This window comes from Natator depressus, chromosome 8 (assembly GCF_965152275.1).
Source record: "Natator depressus isolate rNatDep1 chromosome 8, rNatDep2.hap1, whole genome shotgun sequence".
In the NCBI taxonomy this organism is placed as follows: domain Eukaryota; kingdom Metazoa; phylum Chordata; order Testudines; family Cheloniidae; genus Natator; species Natator depressus.
In genome coordinates, this window is record NC_134241.1 from 89,735,491 (window position 1) to 89,757,224 (window position 21,734).

General features: G+C 40.1%; 2 protein-coding genes across 2 annotated transcripts in view; both read right to left on the reverse strand.

Moving 5' to 3' along the window:
• Positions 1–21,734, reverse strand: part of ATG4C (autophagy related 4C cysteine peptidase) — a 34,938-nt gene that overhangs the window by 10,844 nt on the left and 2,360 nt on the right. Inside the window, exons 2-8 of the mRNA XM_074961606.1 lie at positions 19,210–19,338; positions 13,608–13,691; positions 12,660–12,893; positions 8,182–8,512; positions 6,113–6,183; positions 4,119–4,255; positions 325–403 (exon numbers count right to left, since the gene is read on the reverse strand). Of these exons, the coding sequence (XP_074817707.1) occupies positions 325–403; positions 4,119–4,255; positions 6,113–6,183; positions 8,182–8,512; positions 12,660–12,893; positions 13,608–13,691; positions 19,210–19,285 (1,012 nt within the window). The 5' untranslated portion in view covers positions 19,286–19,338. The remainder of the gene's footprint in view (positions 1–324; positions 404–4,118; positions 4,256–6,112; positions 6,184–8,181; positions 8,513–12,659; positions 12,894–13,607; positions 13,692–19,209; positions 19,339–21,734) is intronic.
• On the reverse strand, positions 16,770–18,491 carry LOC141992939 (uncharacterized). Its single transcript, XM_074962287.1, has 2 exons — positions 17,950–18,491; positions 16,770–17,308 (listed from the first exon to the last, which is right to left on the reverse strand). Exons 1-2 carry the CDS (start codon positions 18,470–18,472, stop codon positions 16,905–16,907), a joined length of 927 nt encoding a protein of 308 aa, XP_074818388.1. The 5' UTR covers positions 18,473–18,491; the 3' UTR covers positions 16,770–16,904.

Genomic DNA, 21,734 nt, shown 5'->3' on the forward strand with positions numbered 1-21,734 from the left:
TGAGCATCAACTAGCACTACTTAAACTGGTAAAAAGTAAATATGTAAATAAGAACTGCCAGACAGTAGCAGCAAAGGCTTCTAAAGTTTGGTGAAACGGATAAATTATGCCTTGTTTATGCAACAAAGGAAATTAAATGTACATTTTACAGAATCCAATTACTATGTGGGGCAAATGACAAATGCCTGGACTTTGGCAGATATGATGAATTAATAAGGTACTCATTTTGCTATTTTAATCATTCTGCTTCCCACTGATCCTATATTAACTTTCTAGCTTTTAAAAGGAAAACACTAAAGAGACATCTCTTATTAAAACACTAACCTTGAAATCCAGCAAAGTAATATGACTGCTTAGGTTTCCCACCAATAATACCAACACAGTACTCAAGACTCAAAATTCCCTGCCAACAAAATATTAAATAATTCAGATTTAAAGGCTAACAGAAGAAGGTGATGAATTAAAGTAACTTGGTGTAACTTTATTCATTTAATTTTTCCTGACCATCACATGTAGAGTGAGGTCAGGGTGAATGACTTATGGAAGTGCCTAGTGTTGCCAACTTTTACAGTTTTATTGCAAGTCTCATGATTTGGTGTTCTTCTGAAAGCCCCAGCTCCTGGAGTCATGCAATTATATTAGAACCTCAGTACTCAATTTTAAAACATGTATCTAGCTCTTGTGGTTGTGGAGAAAAATCTAGGAAATGTAAGCCTTAAGCACTCAAAGATCAAAAGATAAATAAGGCTGATATTAAAAAAAACCAACAATCATGATTTTTCAGTAAATTTTTTGAATGCTTGTGATTTGCATAACTGACCACGGGCTGGGAGACATTCAAGAAGGGATGACCCCGATCTGTTCTGAGGTGTTCACAGTTCAAAGACAGGCAGGACAGTTTAGAAGAGAATAAATGTAACATAACAAAAGTTGGAGTCCCTGTAGCCTGCCTGGCATGAAGTTTTACATATTTTATAGTGTTATGTTCAGTGGCCCTTCACTGAGTCCCTCCATCCTGTTCATAGGTAAAAGCCCTACTTCACAGGAAGAGGCTGCAGCTGCTTCTAAGAGCAGTTACCCTAAAAGACAAGAGGAGATAAGAAAGGTGCACCAGTGCTGCCTCTTGATCACCAAAATCCCACTGATCTAATGTGTGGCTGTTTTGAAGAGAAACATCATATGTTTACCTGAAGAGGGTAAACAGCAGGGGGTTTGGCAGAAGTACACGTGTCACCCCTCATGCAGGAACCTCTAGAAGTGTAGAGAGATAGAGGGAGAAACATTCCCCCCCAGAATAGCAGACACCAGGGAATAGAAGAGAGTCTGGTAAGGACTCCGATGTCCATTATTGGCCAAAATGAGGAATTAGTCTCTCCACCCCCAAAAGGCTACCATTTGAGCTAAAATGGCAGTGGCACTTATGCCCCAATTTCTAGGGCTGTAGCCACTAAAGGTAAGACCATTACATATCATCAATTACATTGTGAAGACTCTCTCTCAACAAGAAATTTGGCCTTAAAAGACAATATTAACAAACAACAAAATTTCTACTTTTGCAGAGCTATCACATTACTAACCCAAGATATTAACAACATGGAAACCAACTTCTGAATGGTTTAAATAAGTAAGGAGGAAATACCACTTATTTCAAATATTACCAAGGGGTAATAAACATTACAAAACATGCTTATGCATATAAGATAAAGAGGAGAAAACAGTTTCAGTCTGTGTCCACTCAGCCTATTCCAGTGCACCAAAATTGAAACAGGAGTTACTTAGGTAAAGCAAAGGTCTGATTTCCCTTTGGTAATCAGGTACTTTTCTTGTATAAAGGTATTATAAAATCAATCAAGTAACAACTATGATTCCACAAATTGCCAAATCCTTTGTAAACACTTATTTACTTAATTCAGTTCGGAAGTTTGTGTTTTCATATACCTAAATCCACACCAAAGATACTAAGTCACTTTCAATGAATTACAAAGACAGGATGATTGCATGCATGCAATTGAAGCCCCTTTTATCCTAGCCCCAGTGAGATATATCTGCAAATGACAGCACGTTTTCCAGGAAAACAATGGTCAACACCAACACAAAAGCCCACATTAAAGAAGAGTGACCACACAAGATCAGAAACCCTTATGAAAATAGAGGCAAAAGCAGCGCGTGTGTTAGCCTACAAATAAAGGTATTATGATTCCACATTCAGAGATTCCAAAGTTCTTTTGCAGAAGTACTGTAATGGGAATAGGGTTCTTAGATCAGGTCTACAACCATGGACATGTTTCACTGTGCCAGACCTAACCAGCAAAGAGCAAAAGCTCTTCTAAAACAACTAGACACACAAAAAAGGAATCAAGACAGAACAGCTACTTCATACTTTAAATAGAAGACTTCATAATTCTCTCCTCCTTGGCTATAAAAGCTTTTCATAGTTCTCTCTGAAACTTTGTGATAAAATGGAACAGATAGTCAACAGAAAGGAAAAATAGGTATGGTAACAAAAAGTGCCCAACTCAGATTATCTTAATGCTACTGAGCAGCTCCTTAAACTGTCCAATCATACAAATTTAGATGGGACTCAAAAGGATGAATCTGTGTGATTAACAATAGGATAGTAAAGACAAAGGAACAGAGTTACGCAAGTTCTTCCCTTCAACCAGCAAACTACCAACATGTGCTCATGGGGCATGAGAATTATGGTCCAGTTTCTTAGAGACCATTTTTAAGTATTCAGTTAAAAAAGCTGAATATTTGTTGATGAGAAGATAGACAAAAAAACCCTACACTAAACTGTTTGTTTCCCGGCTCTGTCCTGAAATTTGATACACTGGTGGGTTTTTCATTCTTAATCGTCACTCTCTTCTTCCACATACAGAGTCATCCGAACCTCCAGCTAATGAAATAATGGCCACAAAAACTGTCAATTGGGTCAAATGATTATAACCCTTCAATCTGAAAAAAAAAAGGTAGAAGGAATAAGCTTTGAAAGTGCAGCTGGTAGTCTTCAATATTCGCTATTTAAAGATTAAAAAAACAGACAAGAAAATAAGCAGCTTGGTTTATATTTTTTAAGTGTTTGTTAATATGAAAGTTCATTTAAGACACCACAAATAGTAATTTAGTATATCTATGGTATTTATATTTGTAATTTGAGTCACTGCATTAGTGTCTTTTCAGGAAACTACTTTAGCAATGAAATATTTATCACTGCTTTACCATAGGCCAGGGGTCGGCAACCTGCGGCTCTTTAATCTGACCCTTCAATACCTTACGTTACAGAACACTTTTTTTTGTCCGGCACAGCAGGGCTCAGGCAGGCTGCCTGCATGCCGTGGCCCCATGCTGCTCCGGGAAGCGACTGGCTGATCGCATGTCCCTGTGCGCCCCTGTGGAGGGGAGAGGGGAAGGGGCTCCGCACGCTGCCCCTGCCCCCAGCATCGTCCTCACATCTGCAGGCATGGTGCTTGTGGGCATGGGCAGCACAAAAAGACCCGCTGTCCCCCTCCCCGCAAGGGGCGCACAGAGACATGCCAGCAGCCAGACACTTCTGGGAGCGGCGTGGGGCCAGGGCAGGCAGGCAGCCTGTCTGAGCCCTGCTGTGCTGCTGGCTGGGAGCCACCTGTGGTAAGTGCCTCCCAGCCAGAGACCTGCACCTTGCACCCCCTCCTGCAGCCCAACCCCCTGCCCTAGCCCGAAGCCTCCTCCTGCAACAAACTCCCTCCCAGAGCCCATACCCCTCACCTTCTCCTGCACCCCAACACTCTGCACCAGCCCGGAGCACCCTCCTGCACCCAAACTCCCTCCCACAGCCCACACCCCTTCCTGCACCCCAACACTTTGTGTGTGATGCGGCTCTCGAAATATTTTAGTCAAAGACAAAAATAAAAAATGGCTCTTCTTTGAAAGGTTGACAACCCCTGCCATAGGACATCATGTGCTCTGCAATTATGTGTGATCTTGTAATATTGACATTTAAAATCTGTAAAGTCAAACTTTATAACTTACAACTGTAAAATCATCACCATGCATTTAATGGCTAGAAGATTACCACCATGAAGAATCTTTTCATACTGAGTGCTACTGTTTGAAACAGAGAATGAACTCTTATTTCATACCTTTACAAACTCCAAGTAGTCCATGTTGGTTCTCTCTCCACCAAGTCTTACAGGAACTAATATAATTACAGCTTTCATATCTGCTTTTTTAGAGCCCATAGAAGAGCACTGTCTATCAACAACATCCAAACTGTAAACTGAAAATAAGAATGAAAATACTTGAGCATCAGTAAGGTACACATGTAATTTTTTTGGAAGTAAAAATATACTGAATACCTTTTACAAAATTTTATATGCCTACACAATTATATTTAAGCACGATAAACCAAACCTGTACATTTGTGAAAAAATTACACTCGCCACATTAAATGGTCTCTGGGAAAAAACCTGTATTAATAGAAACTAATCACGTTTTCCTCACCTCAAGTGGCATTTTGTAGAAAGATATGTTACATTGTTGAGTTCAACAGTTTGGATAAGTGGCATGTAGGGTGTAGGAAAGTAGTTATTGAGAAGAGCAGAGAAACATTTCTTCTATTTGTTTTAAAATAAATGGGTAGTTTAAAATTTGGTCCTAGAACTAACTTTTGTATTTAAAAATATGTATCTTAAAGAAAAGCTTTTTTAAAACATTAATGTTCAAACAATATAGTATTAGATCCTGAGTTAAACAAAAATATAATACCATTGTTTTACTTCCTCTGCTCAGAAAGTGCATAAAGACAAAAAACCCCACTTCCAATATTTAAATTAAGACTACATTAGATTTTTAAAATTCTCTCACTTTTAATACCCTAAGGCAGGAGTTGGCAACCTTCGGCACGCGGCCCATCAAGGTAATCCACTGGCAGGCAGCGAGACATTTTGTTTCTGTTGACTGTCCGCAGGCACGGCTCCCTGCAGCTCCCAGTGGCCGCAGTTCGCCATTCCCGGACAATGGGAGCTGCGGGAAGCAGCGCAGGCTGCAGGGATTACCCTGATGGGCTGTGTGCCGAAGGCTGCCGACCCCTGCCCATAGGTGTTAATTGTAACATGGTAAAGAAATTTGTTTACAATATACAATTAAGTTGAGTATGTCCCTTTAAAACTAGCTTGATCATAGAAAGGAATGATATTCCTGTATTATCTCCCAAGATCAGTTACAGTAGATCATAAAAAGTAATAATTTTGGCAACTGAACACAGCTATAGAAGTAATATATTATGCTTTCATTTGAAAGCCTAGATTGTCATAGTCATTAGCGTAAAGTTTTATTACATATTTAGTTTGTCTTGTCACCCTCCACTTCTGCACATCCACCAGAGCCCTAATCTACCCTACCTGTGATAACAACCAAGTATTTAAAAGCATTTGTGTTCGTGAGATGTCCTATATATCGTGTTAGAGTAGAAAATAGGTAACCATAGTGCTTGGTTTATTGGACTGATCACATCTTTGAACTGATCAGATTTATTACTACTAGAAACTGGTGCATTAACTTTCCCATGGACACGTTCCTGCAAGAAATGGGACTTTTCGTTGCAAAGAGAATGCAGCTTAATATTTAATTTAATTTATTATGCATTTTCTTACTGACAGTTTTTTGTTTTTAAGAAAAATCTCTACCACTTTCTGCACTTCACCAAAAGGAAAAAGGAAGACAGGGAAGGGAAATGTAAACCATTTTTTATTTATTTTAAAGAGTAGATCTAGCAGAAAGAACAACAGACTCCCTAGAAACAAATAATAAGTCATCGGAGTGAAATTATACATGCCAGGCAGATTTGTGGATGCTTTTTTCCATCTAACTATTTTGAGTGCCATTATCCTAATCAGATGTCAAACAAGCAATTTACCAGCCTTTCCATTTATTATGTTTGATTCATCAAGACAAAGATATAGTGCAGAAATCAATATCCACTCTGAGCTCATGATTCCAATTTTTAGATTTTGAAAACACATTGATAGCATTTAGTTTTTTCTTTTGAAATCGTAATATTGTTGAGCACTAACTGAAAAGCATAAGTGAAGCGCTTATAAAGTTGACTAAAACCTGCAATAGCCACATCACTTACCTGTACAGTCCTGAGCAACATAGATAGTTATCCCTTGTAACTCAGGGTCTCTTGCTTCTTCAACAGCTTTTCTAAGTGCAAATAAAAGATTTGCTAGAGTATTTCATTTCAAGAAATTAACAGTAAACTGAATTTAGATTCTTGATTTTTAGAGATACTATTAACTTGAATTTAAAAGAAACCGATTTCAAAATATTCCAGTTTCTGATAGATCACCTTTTAAACGGGGATCCCTTAAATAAAAATAAATTGAAGTTTGTTTATTTTATTGTGGGGTTTTTTCAGCCACCCCTGTAGAATATTTCAAAGCCTTTCCAGCAAAAGCAGAAACTGACAGGCTATTAAGAAGAAGCAGTGAAAGTGACAATACACGGAATCTGATTAAATGTACAAAATTAACTAAACACAAACACCACCACCACCCGACATACCTTTGGTTATAGTAATCTTTTGTCTTATTTGTAACTATAGGAAATACTAAATTTGCCAACAGAAATGTGATTTTCAAGTTGATAGGGTTCCTTTAACTAACCTTCAAAGTAGTATCGGCTCAGTATGAACTGTTTTTCAGCTCACACAACTAACCTAAGAAGACAAGCTAAAGATGTATAGAATTAGCTTCAGACATCTATTAGAACAAAAACTAACATTTGAACAGCCCCATGGTTTCACTGAAACTTTTAAAAAGATAATTGCAATACTAAACTAGCCTCAGAAGAATAAGAGTAATGAACCTAAAGATTAAAAAGAAAATATATGTCGATAGTCTGAATCATGATCACCAGTGAAGGACAAAATTTGTAAAGAAATTAAACTGCTCAAAATAAAAGATTAGCCTTTGACTTCTGATACGTAATTGTATTAAATGGTCACTATCCCTTTATTTCACAATATATTCTGAAGAATCATTTATTACAGACATTCTCAAGTTATGGGAGAGCTATACATTCTCAGTACTGCAGTAAGGGAGAAGGGGAGTTCTAGGAAAGGAAAGCTTTGCAATGTTTGAATAATGGTAGGAATTATGTTGAAGGGAATGCATGATTTGATCATGTGGATCCTGAAGCCAAATATACTTTTGCAAATTAGAAAATGGAGTAGTAGAAAATATTTGTTTTGAAATTTCACAAAAAAGTCAATTTCAGATATCTACCACGTGAAGAAAATATTACAAATACAGGCACATACATAAATAACAGTCACCTGTCATAGCACAAACACTGTAGTATTTCAATGTAGGCTCATTCAAGGAGAGTATACTTGTATATGAAATTATTCCAGCATCTACATAAATGTAGAAAAATTACATCTGAACTTTGACCTCTCATGTTTAGGTGACTTATTAATGATTCCGTTTATGGCTAAACTGGGACCCACCTAGAACATAAGACTATAAAAAACAAAATCAGTAGTATCCAAAGAAAGGCACATAAAGGCACAGAGTATAGAGAAATTGGCCTTTTTTTTTTTTTTTACACCCATATTGAATGTCAAAGATCCTTTACTTTTACTATAATATAATTATAATATTAATAGTCCCATACATTTACAGTTTCACAAGAATTTGATGTGTGCAAAGAAATGCTGAAAACATCAATTTTAGCTCTGACATTTCATTACACTATCAGTACATTACAGCCCCCAGGTTACAGTATATAAAAAAAAATCTATAATATTATGCATGTTCCAAGGTTGAAAGAGTGGTTAGTTTTTAGAACATTTCATTAAAGGCAGCCCTATTTAAAGATCAGGTATGGAGAGACCTTGGGTCTCTTGTTGCTCAGACTGGAGGAAAATAGGAATGTTTCAGAAATAAATGACAAGACTGGATAGAAGCTCATACTTCAGTTCCTGAATCTGCTATTTTTCCCTTCCTATAGCGCAAAAAAAAAAAAAAAAAAAACCAAACAGTTCTTCTAAATTGCTAGTAACATGGACATGTTGCTAAGTCAATAATTAATGGTTAGGTGTCCAATTAATCTGAAGAAATCTCAAGACACTTCTAAACGTTTCTCCCGTAACACTTAAGGCATTGTAATAATGAAGGACAATTTAAAGATATTTTTTACCTTAAAATGTGTGCTACTATAGCAGGCCCATACCAGTCTCCAGCTGTTTTGCCAGACTTCTTTCCATATTCTATTAGCTGATGCAAGCCAAAAGATGCAGGTGGAGAATCTCCAAACCAAGAGATTATTTTTCTATGATAAACTTCATCTCTCATTTCACTGTCATCACAGTCTCTCTTTAGAGCTTCTTTATGACCATTTGAGAGGACCTTGGGTTCTCTCTCCCCCGTAAGTGATGATTCAAATGATGCAGTCAGCTTTTTTACTGTGTGGCTTGTCCATGATTCAGAGTCTGAATTTTCAATGTTCAGCGCAGCCGGCCATGTCCAGGCTGAAACAGAATATTTCTTAAAGATATATTTTACACTTCTTAACAGTAAGTTTTTCATATAATTACCAAAAAAGTGCCAATTTTTAATAAAACCAATAACCTATGCTTTACACAGACATGCAAATGCTGCTGCTGAGAATATAGGCAAAAAAAATTTCAACTCAGTATAATATGTTGTGCTATTTTTATTTGTGCGGGAGAAAGGAGGAAGCAACGAAGACACTAGCCACATTACATTTCTTTCTTAGCCATTAATGTTAGCAGGATTTTCCAGGAGAGGATATAGTAGACTCTGCAGACTTAGCCAGTTAGGGTATAATTACAAGATAGAGATTAGGGGAATTTACATACCATCAACACAGTAAGTTAACTATTTAATACATGTAAAAAGGTTCAACTGATAGTTATTCAAGGCAAAGCCTTTGATGACTGATTCTTTTTCTTTCTTGTTTGTTGATTCCTAAGACAAGTTTATGGAGAAGAATTCTTATTTATTTTTTTAGACAGGGATGTAGAATTCTTATAATATGAACAGAAGAACCATTCTCCCAAACAATGTTCAAAATGCACATCAGTCAAAAAAAGGTCAGCAGAGTGACACTCCAGAACATAAGATTTGTCAAACAAAGTAAATTGTAACGTCTGTCTATACTAGAGAACAGAACTGTTTCAAGGTTAGCTATTGTAGCAAAGCATCTCCTGTCCATGTTTCTGGTACTACTTTTTCTGTAACAGTTTGCCTTACACGCAGTGTCCACATTACTAGCCTAGTTGGTGTAAACTGGTTCAGCATGTCAACACAACACTAACAATTCACTAACGCTTCTCTTACCAGTGTCTTGTGGGTCCCTCCCAATCGGTCCCAACAAAGCCTAAACTGACACTGGCCAGATGCTATAACGTCCTCCAGCTTCTCCCAATAACTACTATGATGCATCTTCAATACAAAATTCTACTGCACATCAAAACTTAAGATATGGAATGATGTACAATGAATTTAGTATCAAAATAAAAAAAAGTACCAATTGTATTATTCATATTAATAAAAATCTCATCTTTAGTTTAATCTGAAATTGCTACAGAACCTCCATCAGAGTGCCATGGAATCCAGAAGTCCTGAGGCAGAATTTAGCTCCAACTTGCCACAAAGTACATAGGCTATTGATTAACAGAAATGCACTGTGCAAGGGATACAAATGGAAATGATAATGCTGACATCAGAATATTGCCACCTGACTTTAAGATTTGTAAGTAGTATCTTTTCACTATTTTATGGTGGTAGATGTAAAGTGAACATTTGACGGATCATTTGTAAATTGCATATAAAATACAGTCAGATTGCACAAATTTTTTTTAAACTCTAGTTTTATTTAGCTTTAAAATGCTAAAAACTAAAGCTACCAGGATGTGTACTGTGTCTGAATATAATGTCCTCTGTTGCACTTTGTCTAATGCAAATACCAGACAGACTCTGGCCAGAGGAAAATTGAGGAAGCCATTGGAGGGACTATAAATGGTGGTACAGGTGTGTACGAGGTCTGGGTTGTCACTGTTAGCTCAGAAAGCCGGTCTGTGGATGTACAGCTCTTTGGGAGGTGACAATTAGGAGAGGGGCATTCTCGAGATGGGAAGCATCATGAGGGAATCACTATTAAAAGAGCAGTTGCTGGAATAAGGCAGGTAGTAGCATTGCTACTGGTAGAGGCAGTCAATTAGAGCTGATCCTCCTCCTTGCTTGCAGATGCTTTTACAGACCTCCAGTCTCTTCTTTCCAATAAAGAGCCAAGAGGCCTGTAAAAACAACTGGAAATGAGAAGACGCACGAATCATGTGAGCTGCCAGCTCTGTGGCACTAACAAGTGTACCACGGATCACAGTTTGACAACAACATCTGCTCTAATATGTACAAGAGAGACAGATTTCAGTCATAGGAAGTGACTTACTAAACTCTAGCCTCATATTAAGCCCTTCAGAGGAAGATTCAGAAATCAAGGAAGATGCAAATGTAACAGAAAGATGAAATAGGACTTAGTTGTTCCTGAACCTTGACATCTCAAGCTGCCATTTTTGTCTACGTACCAAAAAATTAAATGTAAAACCTTCCAAAACATAAAAATTAAAAATAGAAACTCATTGACAACATCATACTGCAGTATTTGGAGCATTTCACGTAGCTGTGGAAAGATAAGCATTTTAGCTATTAGTGGCATTTAAGTTTTTTTTTTTGGTTAAAAAAAATACTATTAAAAAAAGCTCCAGAAAAGGATCCATAACCAATGAAATATTTCATATGAAGATGTGAATACAACACATTTCAGTTACCCCAATTTCACCAAAAGCTTTTCTAAAGAAGATTTACTATCCCTTAAGGGCAGGGTGATGACAGAAGACTTTCATGTAGACCAGACATGTTTCCTTTCTCTATACAGATGGGCTCCCACAGAAATGTGGAAGCTTGGGAGCTCCAAAGTAGTGCAGTACATGACTCACAACTGAGGATACATAGTGGATAGTACAAGAATGATTTTTAAGTTTTTAAAAAATACACTTTAGATTAAGACTAGTCAAGACCCTTTTGTTTTGGTAATGTTAAACTGGGCTACTCCTACAGCCTCACCTGCATATTCATGTTTAGTGTTCTATCCAGATTGTGCAGGGTTTTAAAAAAATTTAAATAAAAGATTTATGTGCAACAAAAGCTGTATTTATGGGGAAACTGGGGTAGGATCAGTGAATAAGCCGTCTCCAAACACAATAATTTCATATGTTTGGATGTTGGGGTTGGGGCAAAGGGAACAAAATAATATTTTAAGCAGACAAAGTGCTTACAACAAAAAGAATGCTAGCTATGTCAACTCCACAGTTCAATTTTGCTACTGGACCACTAAAGAATAGTCAAAATTGCATTTTCTGATGTGGTGGTTTTAGGGCTTAAAGAACCATGCAAGATCTGGTTCTTGGCTTACATAGTATTTGCAAAATATTACTGAGCTGGACCTTCGAAATGCTATGTTTTTTATGTTAGTTATAAATACAACCCTCATAGACTACCAAATCGCTGAGTAAACAAAACAACACACTCCCTTGCAATAAACCAGAGTTTGGGACTGACAGGGTTGAAAGGTCTTTGACAATGGGGGACAGCCAACCCAGCACAGGAATTGATCAACAGGGAACGGATACATGTATTATAGAAGGGATGGAAGGAAAGAGGATGAAATACTGAGAAGGTGGCTGGCTTGCAGACCTAGTGGTACTGAAACAAACTACCATGCAGGAAACAGCTTTGTATTTCCAGTCTATCACCTCTTGGGTTTGAAAAGACTGGGGAGAGCATGAGAGGTAATATGCTCAACCCCAGAAAGCAGTCAATTTTCCCCAAAGGAGTCTGCGGCTGTAAGACAGTATACCTTGAAAGAACAAAGTTAAGATAAGAAAACACAAAGGGAAGCAGAAAAATAACTTTTCCAAACCCCACCAGGGAAAAAAATAGTGAATTGTGCAGATAATAGATTAGAAACTTCTGTTAACGCTCTCTCATGATACAAGAATTAAAGAAAATTGAAAGATGACAAATTTAAATCTGATGAAGGAAATACTTTCTGCACACAGCCCACAATTAGGCAGTGGAACTCATTACCGCAAGATATCACTGAGGTCAAGAACCTACTAGGTTTCTAAAAAGGATTGAACATTTACATGGATAACAAGAGGATGCAGTTATTGAAGTAAAGGTGCGTGTTTTGTTTTATTTTTTAGTTAGGAGTTTTGAAATGGACATAAACTCTCATACTTCAGCCATAAGCTAACCTCTGGATAATAAGGGTTAGGAAGATATTTTCGCTGTGGCCAAAACTAACTTCTACAGGGTTTCCTGAAGCTTCCTTTGAAGCAGCTAGTATTCACCGTCATCAGAGACTGGTTCCTGGACTAGACAGACCATTAGTCTAATCCAGTAAAGCAATTCCTATATTCTTAAAAAGCAGTCCAGAATCAAAAGCAAGCAAGCACTTTAGCTAGCTAAGTTTACTGGATACATATGCGAAGGCTGATACATGTTCCTCATCATTAACAAAGGGCCACCTGCATCCTGATGCTTGGTTCTACCTCCTGACAAAACCAAAAATGATCTACTCTTCATGCTTACCTCTACCAAGAAAATGAAGCACAAGCCCTTGAGCCAGCAGCATCTGGCCAGTTCTCAGTGTACAACCCCAACCACAGTCTGTTGTCAAAGCAGATTCTTTTATCTGAGGAAAATCTTCTCTGTAAGTCAACCATATTCTAGAAATAAAATCTTTACGAAACTCTTCTACATTTCCAGAAATGACTTTGTCGACTATATCCAAGCAGGATCCATCTGGAGAGAGTTCACTGGGTTCTGCAAGACAGACATAACACAAGTTACAGCTTTGAAATTAACTGACACAGGACTTTTGTTAATTAAAATAAAATTATACTATTAAAAAATAGGAATTCCCTAGGAGACTACAGTATCTCCTTCGCAACAAGTAGCGAAACCTGAGGAGAAACATAAAAGGTATGTAGCAGCTGAAACAAAGAATGATTCAGGTAGCAGCTGTCTACTGAAACAGCCATTTTAAGGCTGCAGCTGCTTGGTCCTACTAAATTTAAGGGGCCAAACCGAGAAAGGCATGCTGGGAAAACGGCTCCCATAAGAGGGCAAATTTGCACAGGAAAGAGTTAACAGGGACTAGGAACTCATCAAGGAAGGTGTTACTTTGATGTTGGTATTACCATTTCATTCTCCTGAACAAGGCTGAGTTTATGCAGTACCTTTGATTAAGCCTCAGTACCCATTTTACAGATGAGTAAACCCAAGCACAGATTATAAAACGTATGCACACAAAGGATGAAGTCTGATTTGACAATGGCTGGGTTCTCTGGCCTATGTGCGAACAGTGGGATGGGGCAGGTATTAAGACTGGTTTTGAAAACTTAACTGAGAATATTCTAGCTTTTCCATATTTAAACTGTGAACTTTAATTCTCTATTAATAAAGATTTTGGTAGATGATTACAAAGACTTCACAGAGCAGTGCCAAAATGGGATCAATTAAATCCTTTACACTTACCATCAGACTTGAAATGGTAACATTTTCCCAGCAAGAAGACAGCAGAATTTCTTCTAAAGTAAGTTTTTGTTTTCAATACCCAACCTAAAAGAGATACAAAGCAAACAAAAGTTTGTCGCTGAAATATTTCAAAACACTTCCAAAAGCATTTGATTATACAAAAAGTCACACAAGTTAGTAGAACATGGAAACACCACACTGGAATTGGAATTATTTTATAGATTGAATAATACAAACAGGTTCTACTATTAAGACACATGAATGGATTTATAGTCAACAAGCTTAAAGTAACGTAGCCATTGTAAACACAATATCACCCACATAAGATGTTATGCAACCTGAAAATTTCATAAGTAAGCACTGAAGTCATGAAATGCAAAAGTTAAGTTTGAACTTATGTTAACTCTGCCTTTTTGCATAAACTCATTACTATACAGTTTAATTTTGTGATTTTTTTAATTACTATATTAAAATACTCAAGTTAAGCTTCCAACAGCAATACTAAAAAGCCACAATGCACAACCTGCAAAGTTTTACTGTATACATTTAGTCACAAGATTAAGATGCATATTTGAGAAAAACAGGAATAAAAAAATATATGCGCACAAAATGGGTGAGTTAATATGTTGCTGTCAGAACTTCAACACTTACATACTTCATTGAGAAACACAATAGTGTAACATATAGCCACAAAGGGTAGAATTAAGGTTCCATGTTTAATCTTAACTGCTGCACGTCCTGATTTGAATAGTTAATATTAGCAAACATTGCACCAATTTCCCCCCCCCCCCCCCATTTAGGCCCAAATCCTGCAGTCTTCACTCAAAAATAACTCCCACTGACTTAAGATGTAAATTTTGACCTCAGGCCTTGAGGGGAAATGGGAAGATAAAAGCTAACTAATTCCTCGTGACCAAGTTTTGAGATTTGCCTACTTCTGAACTGTTTTGAGAGAGAAGAGACAAAGGGTGAAATCCACACCCCATTGACTTTGATGGAGACAGGATTTGACCCAGAGTCTTAACTTTGTCAAAATACACTACCAATGACAACTGCTCATACTGAGGCCTGGTCTACAACTAAAAATTAGATAGGCCTACCTCTGTCACTCAGGGCTGTGAAAAATTTCATGCCCTGAGTCCCATGGCTATGTAGACCTAACCCCCCCCCCCCAGTGTAAATACATTCTTCCGTCAACCTAGCTACGACCTCTTGGACAGGTGGGTTAATTACACTGACAGAAAAGCCCCTTCTATCGATGTAAGAAGCATCTACAATACAAGCACTACAGCAGCATAGCTGCAGCTGTGGTGCTGTAGTCTTACACATAGGGCATGGCTACATTTGCAGATGTAGAGCGCTGAGCGTTAAACCAGCCCTCGGAGAGCACAGCAGGGAAAGCGCTGCAGCGTGTCCACACTGTCAGCTGCAAGCGCACTGGCGTGGCCACATTTGCAGCGGCATTGGAACTGGTGCATTATCGGCAGCTATCCCACAGGGCACCTCTTCCCATTCTAGCGCTGTAGCTTGTGGGAAGGGGGCAGGAGGTGCGGGGCATTCTAGGTCCGCATCCCAGCAATCCCTGTGCTTCTATCCACATTTAGCACCATTTTTCAACGTTTTTTGTTCTGTGCGCTCTGTCTTCCCTTTCGTTCTGTGGGAATGGATCCCAAAGTGCTGAGGAATATGCTGATGGGTCTTGCCAGCACGTCATGTTTGGCAGTCGAGTTACTCCTTAAGCTACAAACTGACAGCGAGGTGTCTGACGATGATGTCGACTTGCATGACGCGTATGACACGAGATTGCTTGTGGCATTCACGGATATGCTCACCACCGTGGAATGCCTCTTCTGGGCTTGGAAAACAAGCACTGAGTGGTGGGACCACAGTCATGCAAGTCTGGGATGACGAGCAGGGGTTGCAGAACTTTCGGATGAGAAAAGCCACTTTCATGGGACTGTGTGATGAGCTCGCCCCCACCCTGCAGTGCAAGGACACGAGATTGAGAGCTGCCCTGCCAGTGGAGAAGCGGATGGCTATTGCAATCTGGAAGCTGGCAACTCCAGACAGCTACCGATCAGTCGCTAACCAGTTTGGAGTGGGAAAGTCGACCGTTGGAATAGTGTTGATGCAAGTTTGCAGGGCCATTAATTGCATCCTGCTCAGAAGAACCGTGGCTTTGGGTAACGTGCATGACATTGTGGCTGGTTTTGCACAAATGGGTTTCCCTAACTGCGGAGGGGTGATAGATGGGACTCATATTCCAATTCTGGCACCAGCCTACCTAGCCTCCGAGTACATTAATCGGAAGGGCTATTTCTCTATGGTTCTCCAGGCACTTGCGGATCACTGTGGACATTTCATTGACATTAACGCAGGCTGGCCCAGAAAGGCGCATGACACATGCATCTTTCGGAACACTGGTCTGTTCAGGAAGCTGCAAGCCGGGACTTTCTTCCCAGACCAGAAAATCACCACAGGGGAAGTTGAAATACCCACTGTGATCCCTGGAGGCCCCGCTTAGCCTTTAATGCCGTGGCTCATGAAACCCTACACAGGGAGCCTTGACAGCAGCAAGGAGCGGTTCAACAACAGGCTGAGTTGGTGCAGAATGACTGTGGAGCATGCTTTTGGCCGTTTAAAGGGCCGCTGGCGCTCTCTGTATGGAAAGCTGGACCTGGCCGATGACAACATCCCCGCGGTTATATTCGCGTGCTGCACCCTCCATAACATTTGCAGAGGAAAGGGTGGAAGATTCACTCAGGCATGGAACTCAGAGGTTCAACACCTGGAGGCTGAATTTGAACAGCCAGAGAGCAGGGCTATTAGAGGAGCCCAGCGCAGGGCTGCAAGGATTAGGGATGCCTTGAGGGAATAATTTGAGACTGAAAGCCACCAGTAAAGTTAGGTGCCCTGCACGGGAGTGAAGTGCAGTGGTTCCAATGTTAGTAGGAATCTGTCCTTGCTACACTGACTTGCAGTGCCTGTTGCTTTCCTGGGCTAAGGTATCTTTTACTTAATGCAATAATAAAGAATATCTTCAAAGCCAAAAAATCCATTTATTTAAAAGAAGATTCATTTATTGAAAAGAAACACAACTGCTTGGGAAACAGAAAGGGCAAGGGGACGGGGTGGGGAACAGTTCAATCACAGATTTGCTTGTCCTGTTCTCATACTCAGCCTTCCTGTCTGGAGTGCTGTGCAATGAGTGCTGCACTTCAGGCTGGCTAAAATGCATGGTGATGGGGGCTGAGTGCAGTGGGTAATGGTAGTAGTTTACAGGGTTGGGTGGTGAAGCTACAGGTGTTGGAGGCAGCTGGTGGTGATAAGAACCCAGATGTTGGAGAAAGTGGGTTGGAGGTGACATGGGGGCACAAGGGAAAGAGTTTTGGGACAAGGGCTGGGGGAGGGGGAGGGGAGGCAGTAGTGCTCCGCCTGCATGGCTACAAGCTCCTGGATTGAGTCCGCTTGGCACTCCATAATGCTTATCAGCCGCTCCGTTCTTTGGTGCCGGCGCTCTGCATTCTGCTGGCGGAACCTCCTTTTACTCTCCCTCCACTCCTGCTCTTTTTGATTTTCATGAAGGGGCTGCTGCATTACTTCATGCAGCATGTCTTCTTTGCTTCTACATGGCCTCTTCCTAATTCTTTGGAGTCTTTTGGCCGGTAATAACACGGACAGGTGAGATCTCAAGACTGCATCTGTAAAGGCAAAATGCAACACTTAACAGAGGCAGCATTGTTCACACCAGACAGAGCAATGATTTGCCCGTACTTAAAGACAAGCACAGTCTAAACAATAGCAGAATTTGCCCGGCCCAAAGCGAGCTCACGTAACCCACAGAAGCCCCAAAATGGTGAGTAAGCACAGGGGTTGAGGGGGACTGATTGTTTCACTGCCGTACTGTCCTCTCGGTTTCTGTGCCTTGGGGAGAGCCAACAGTTGCAGGGGGCCCCTATACTGAACACTGTCCCCACATTTTCCACAGGAGTTCATCCTGGAAGATATCTCGCTGCTCAGGGTGACCTGGGAAGCAAGGGAGGGTCTTCTACTACAATGCAGCTTCTGCCCTGGCCCATATGCAGCTTGCCTCACGGCACAGTGGCACGGACATGTTAGCCTGACTAGGACAAGGAGTACAGTAGCGCTCCCAAGGAACCTGTGCAAGTGCATTGCATGGCTTCTGGATGAGACCTTTGAAGAGATCACTGAGGCAGATTACCAGGATGTGAGAGAGCGCATCAATGCCCTATTCCACATCTAGGCATGCATGCAGCCCTAATCCTCCTCGTCCCAAGAGCCTGCACCAAATAACTTCCTTCCCAAAATAAAAGCCGCTTACCAGGCATGTCCTCTGGTGTTTGTCCTTCCAAAAGCCCTGGCCGCTGCGACTGGCTACCTTCCTCCTGGTTTGAGAGCAGCTCCTGGCTGCATGCGTCTAGGGATGCCAGGGTGTCTTCCTCCTCTTCAGCACCCTCACTCCCGCTTTCCTCCTCCTCTTCCTGCTTTGTTGAGCTGGGCTCTGAAATCTCCATGGTGGTCCTTGGAGTGGAGGTGGGGTCATCCCCAATATTGCGTCCAGCTCTTTGTAGAAATGGCAGGTCGCGGGGGGCAGCACCGGAGCGGCGGTTTGCCTCGCAGGCTTTGTGGTAGGCATTCTGCAGCTCCTTCATTTTAACCGTGCATTGCAGTGCATCCCTGTCATGGCCCCTTTCCATCATGTCCCTTGATATCTGTCTGAAGGTATCGTAATTCCTACGGCTGGAGCGCAGATGGGATTGGACAGCTTCCTCCCCACAAACACTGATGAGGTCCAGCACCTTGCCATTGCTCCATACCAGAGATCGCCTGGTGCGTGGAAGCATGGTCACCTGGAAAGATGCACTGAGAGCACTCCACGCCTTGCTGAGCAAACAGGAAGGGTATTTTCAAAATTCCCAGAGAATTTAAAGGGCGGGTCTGACGATTCATCATCTGAGGGCAGGGCAGTAGAGTTCAAAGTGACGACCACAGTGGCTAGAACAGGCATTGTGGGACACTTCTGGAGGCTGATCAGAGCGCATTAACAGACCAGGGTATCCACACTGGTACTGCGGCGCTCCAGCCATGGTGCACCAAGCGTTATGCCAATCACGAAGGTGGATTACCAGGAGCGCTCCAGCCGCGGAGTCAGGGTGCTCTACGTGCCTTGCCAGCGTGGATGCGTTGTGAGTTAGGGAGCACTGGACTGCTTTAATGTGCTCTAACTCGCAAGTGTAGATATTCCTATAGCCTGATTTTACAACTTCTCTGTTTAAGATCCTACGCAAAACTGTCATGTCATCTGTGCTTAATGCCAATCTGTTTTTCTGACCTAAGTCAGTCACTGAAAAAATAAATCCTTAAAATATTTAAATTGAAAGAGAATATCTAAATGAGTTTGTTTTCCCAGATTATTTAGTTTATTGTTGAACAACAAATTGGTTTCAAAGTCCAAGTTACATTTTTGATTAATAGATGTATACAAATATACTTACTGTGTGAAATCTTGGCTCCCCCCTGAAGTCAATGGCAAAACTATTGACTTCAATGGAGTCAGGATTTTATCCACTGTTTCACTTACTGTATTTCATATTGTGCCATGCAGACATGAACTTGGATTTTAGCTTTTCCACTTCATCTGTCCCTGTGGCCTCCATATTCAAATTCTAGAGAAAAAGCCATCACTGTCTTGCAAGACATGAATTTGTCACTGCAAAAACAAAAAATAAACATAACTATGGGCATAGAGTATACATTGTATAGTATCACCAGCATGCTTAGGTACTTAAACCTAATATGACCAGAAACAATAATAAACTTTCAGAATCCTCCACTTCCAGTGACTGAAAAACAATCACATGTTCTATGAACGTGTAATAAAAGCATTTAATTCGAAATATACAATAAAACTACTGTACAAAGCTAAATAAAATATGTCCTCCATCGGTTCTCTGTTCCAGAAACTGATCTAGACCACGTAGACCACACTAGTGTATGTAACCTCACACTCAAGTTTCAATTTGTAGTTAGAGCGGAATGCTTGAATCCCTATATTAGAGAGTTTTATAAGTTTATTTTGCTCACATCTAGGATTCTGAGCACATAAAAATAATATAAAAATAACTTTTAAAAAAAGGACACTGCAGTGTTGGTTTCAGATATAAACCAGACCTTTCCAATGCAGAGCGCGTGTGTGTATTGATGAGGAGGTGGTGCTGGAGTGGGGAGAGAGGTGGGACGGAAGACAAAGTGGAAGATGTTGAGCTTGTGGAGGAAAAGGAAGAAAATAGTTACTGAAAACAGGTTTTATGTGTAACAGAACTGAGACTATTTTGTACAGAAACAATTTGTTATAGAAGATTGTAAAATTAAAATTATTTTGCAACAGTACTTATTTTATCAATATTTTCTAGAGATCTGTTATAGTGTACTTTACATCACCTCTAATCACATGTACAGGCTAATTGCAGTTTCCCTTCTACTTTTATCTTGTTTTGTACAAAAGACAAAAAGGGTTTTCGTACATATATTTTATGTATTCAGTCTAGTTATGTTGCTAGAAGGTGATCATTTTAGCAACATAACTAGACCGAATACATAAAATAGTGGGAGCACCGATTACCTTGCAAACTAATTCACTTAATGTTTTAAAAAGCTACTTACAAGTTGTCAAGAAAGGGAAACTGATTCCTGGAATAATCAAACAATGAGAAATGCAGTGCATACTTACTAACATGTTAGAAGCTGCAGCACAAACTGATTCAGCTTTGAAATGCCCCATTTCTTTATAATACATAAAAGCGGCATACTACCCTCACCTGGTTTTTTTCTTCTCCGAAGAAGTCAGAGAACTGAACAGAACTCCCTTGGTAGTCTGTCCATCAGTGCCACTTAACAAGAAAGATTGCTATTGAACAATACAACTGCTCAAATTGCACATGCTTTACCAATAAATAGAGGACTTCAGTTTCTATAGTTGTCAAGCTGGCACCTTTCACCAGAAATACATTTACTTTAAAATACTTGGTTGAGGAGCATTTTCTTGCCCATGCTAAGTAGACCAAAAGTTTTAACAAAAGGCTGAATGAATTAACAGTCCCTGCTACAAGACCAAACTTTTCTAGCCTCGAAAATGGATCTTGGCATTATAGGTAGATCATTATAGTCATTGCCCTCTTTGTAGCCAAGTAGAATAATTCACTCAGTGTTTTATCAAACAAGAGGGCTTACTATTATAATTAAATGGCTTGAGACGTGGGCAACTCCATCATGGACATTAAAAGTTTGGAAATCGAAAGCCAAAACTCCCCTTCACATAAGAGGCTCTCCATTGGGGGCAGGATCGGAACAGAAATGCATGGGACGAGGCTGTATTACCTTACTCCCTCCACCTTGGGGAAGACACATTTAACTCTGGGCAGCCAGCACCAAGGAAAGTCCTGGCAGCATAACTTTGATGGAGTTATGTCAGTGATAAGGCTGGAGAAGAGATGTCAAGTTCCCCAGAACCAGTGAGAAGTTACAAGGCATTGTGTCTCCAGAGCTCCGTACAGTTGGGAGTGAAAATGCAGCCTATGGCACAAGAGTGTAAACGCTGTCATGTTATTCTCTTCGTCCCCATCCATGGAATGATTTGGATGGAAACTTGTCAAACATCCCCTTCTAAGTTTTTTTCTTCCCCACAGAAAGGAGCAATTCTGGTATTAGTTTTCATTTTGTTCAGTCGCATAAACCAAGAAATAAAATAAATTAACGACTATTTTACTAACAGAAACACAGCAATCAAAGCTTCATAAAGAGTGACAACTCAACATCCTTTCCTTTATTAACCAGGTCCTTTAGATTGTGTGTGTGTGTGTGTGTGTGTGTGTGTTTTGGAGGAAAATTAAGGAGGAAAGAAAAGAAGAGACTTTGTGTGGACAAGTAACAGGGATAATAGTCGTGATTATCTGAGGGAGCTAGAGATTAGCTTCTTCGTGATTCTGTTATTGCTCTCATAGGATCAATCAAGGATGGTCATTTATGGCAACCAATGGCCTCTATAGTTATAAAAGCTCTCTCTGCTTAACCTCGGGAATGAAAGAAATTCTAGTATTCTGAAGAGAA

Bases quoted from the DNA above. Each gene is read 5' to 3' on its own strand.
- LOC141992939 (XM_074962287.1), bottom strand. From the start codon at position 18,472: ATGCTTCCACGCACCAGGCGATCTCTGGTATGGAGCAATGGCAAGGTG. The intron at 17,309-17,949 runs GTAAGCGGCTTT...TTGCCTTTACAG, and splicing joins AACACCAGAGGACATGCCTG to ATGCAGTCTTGAGATCTCAC.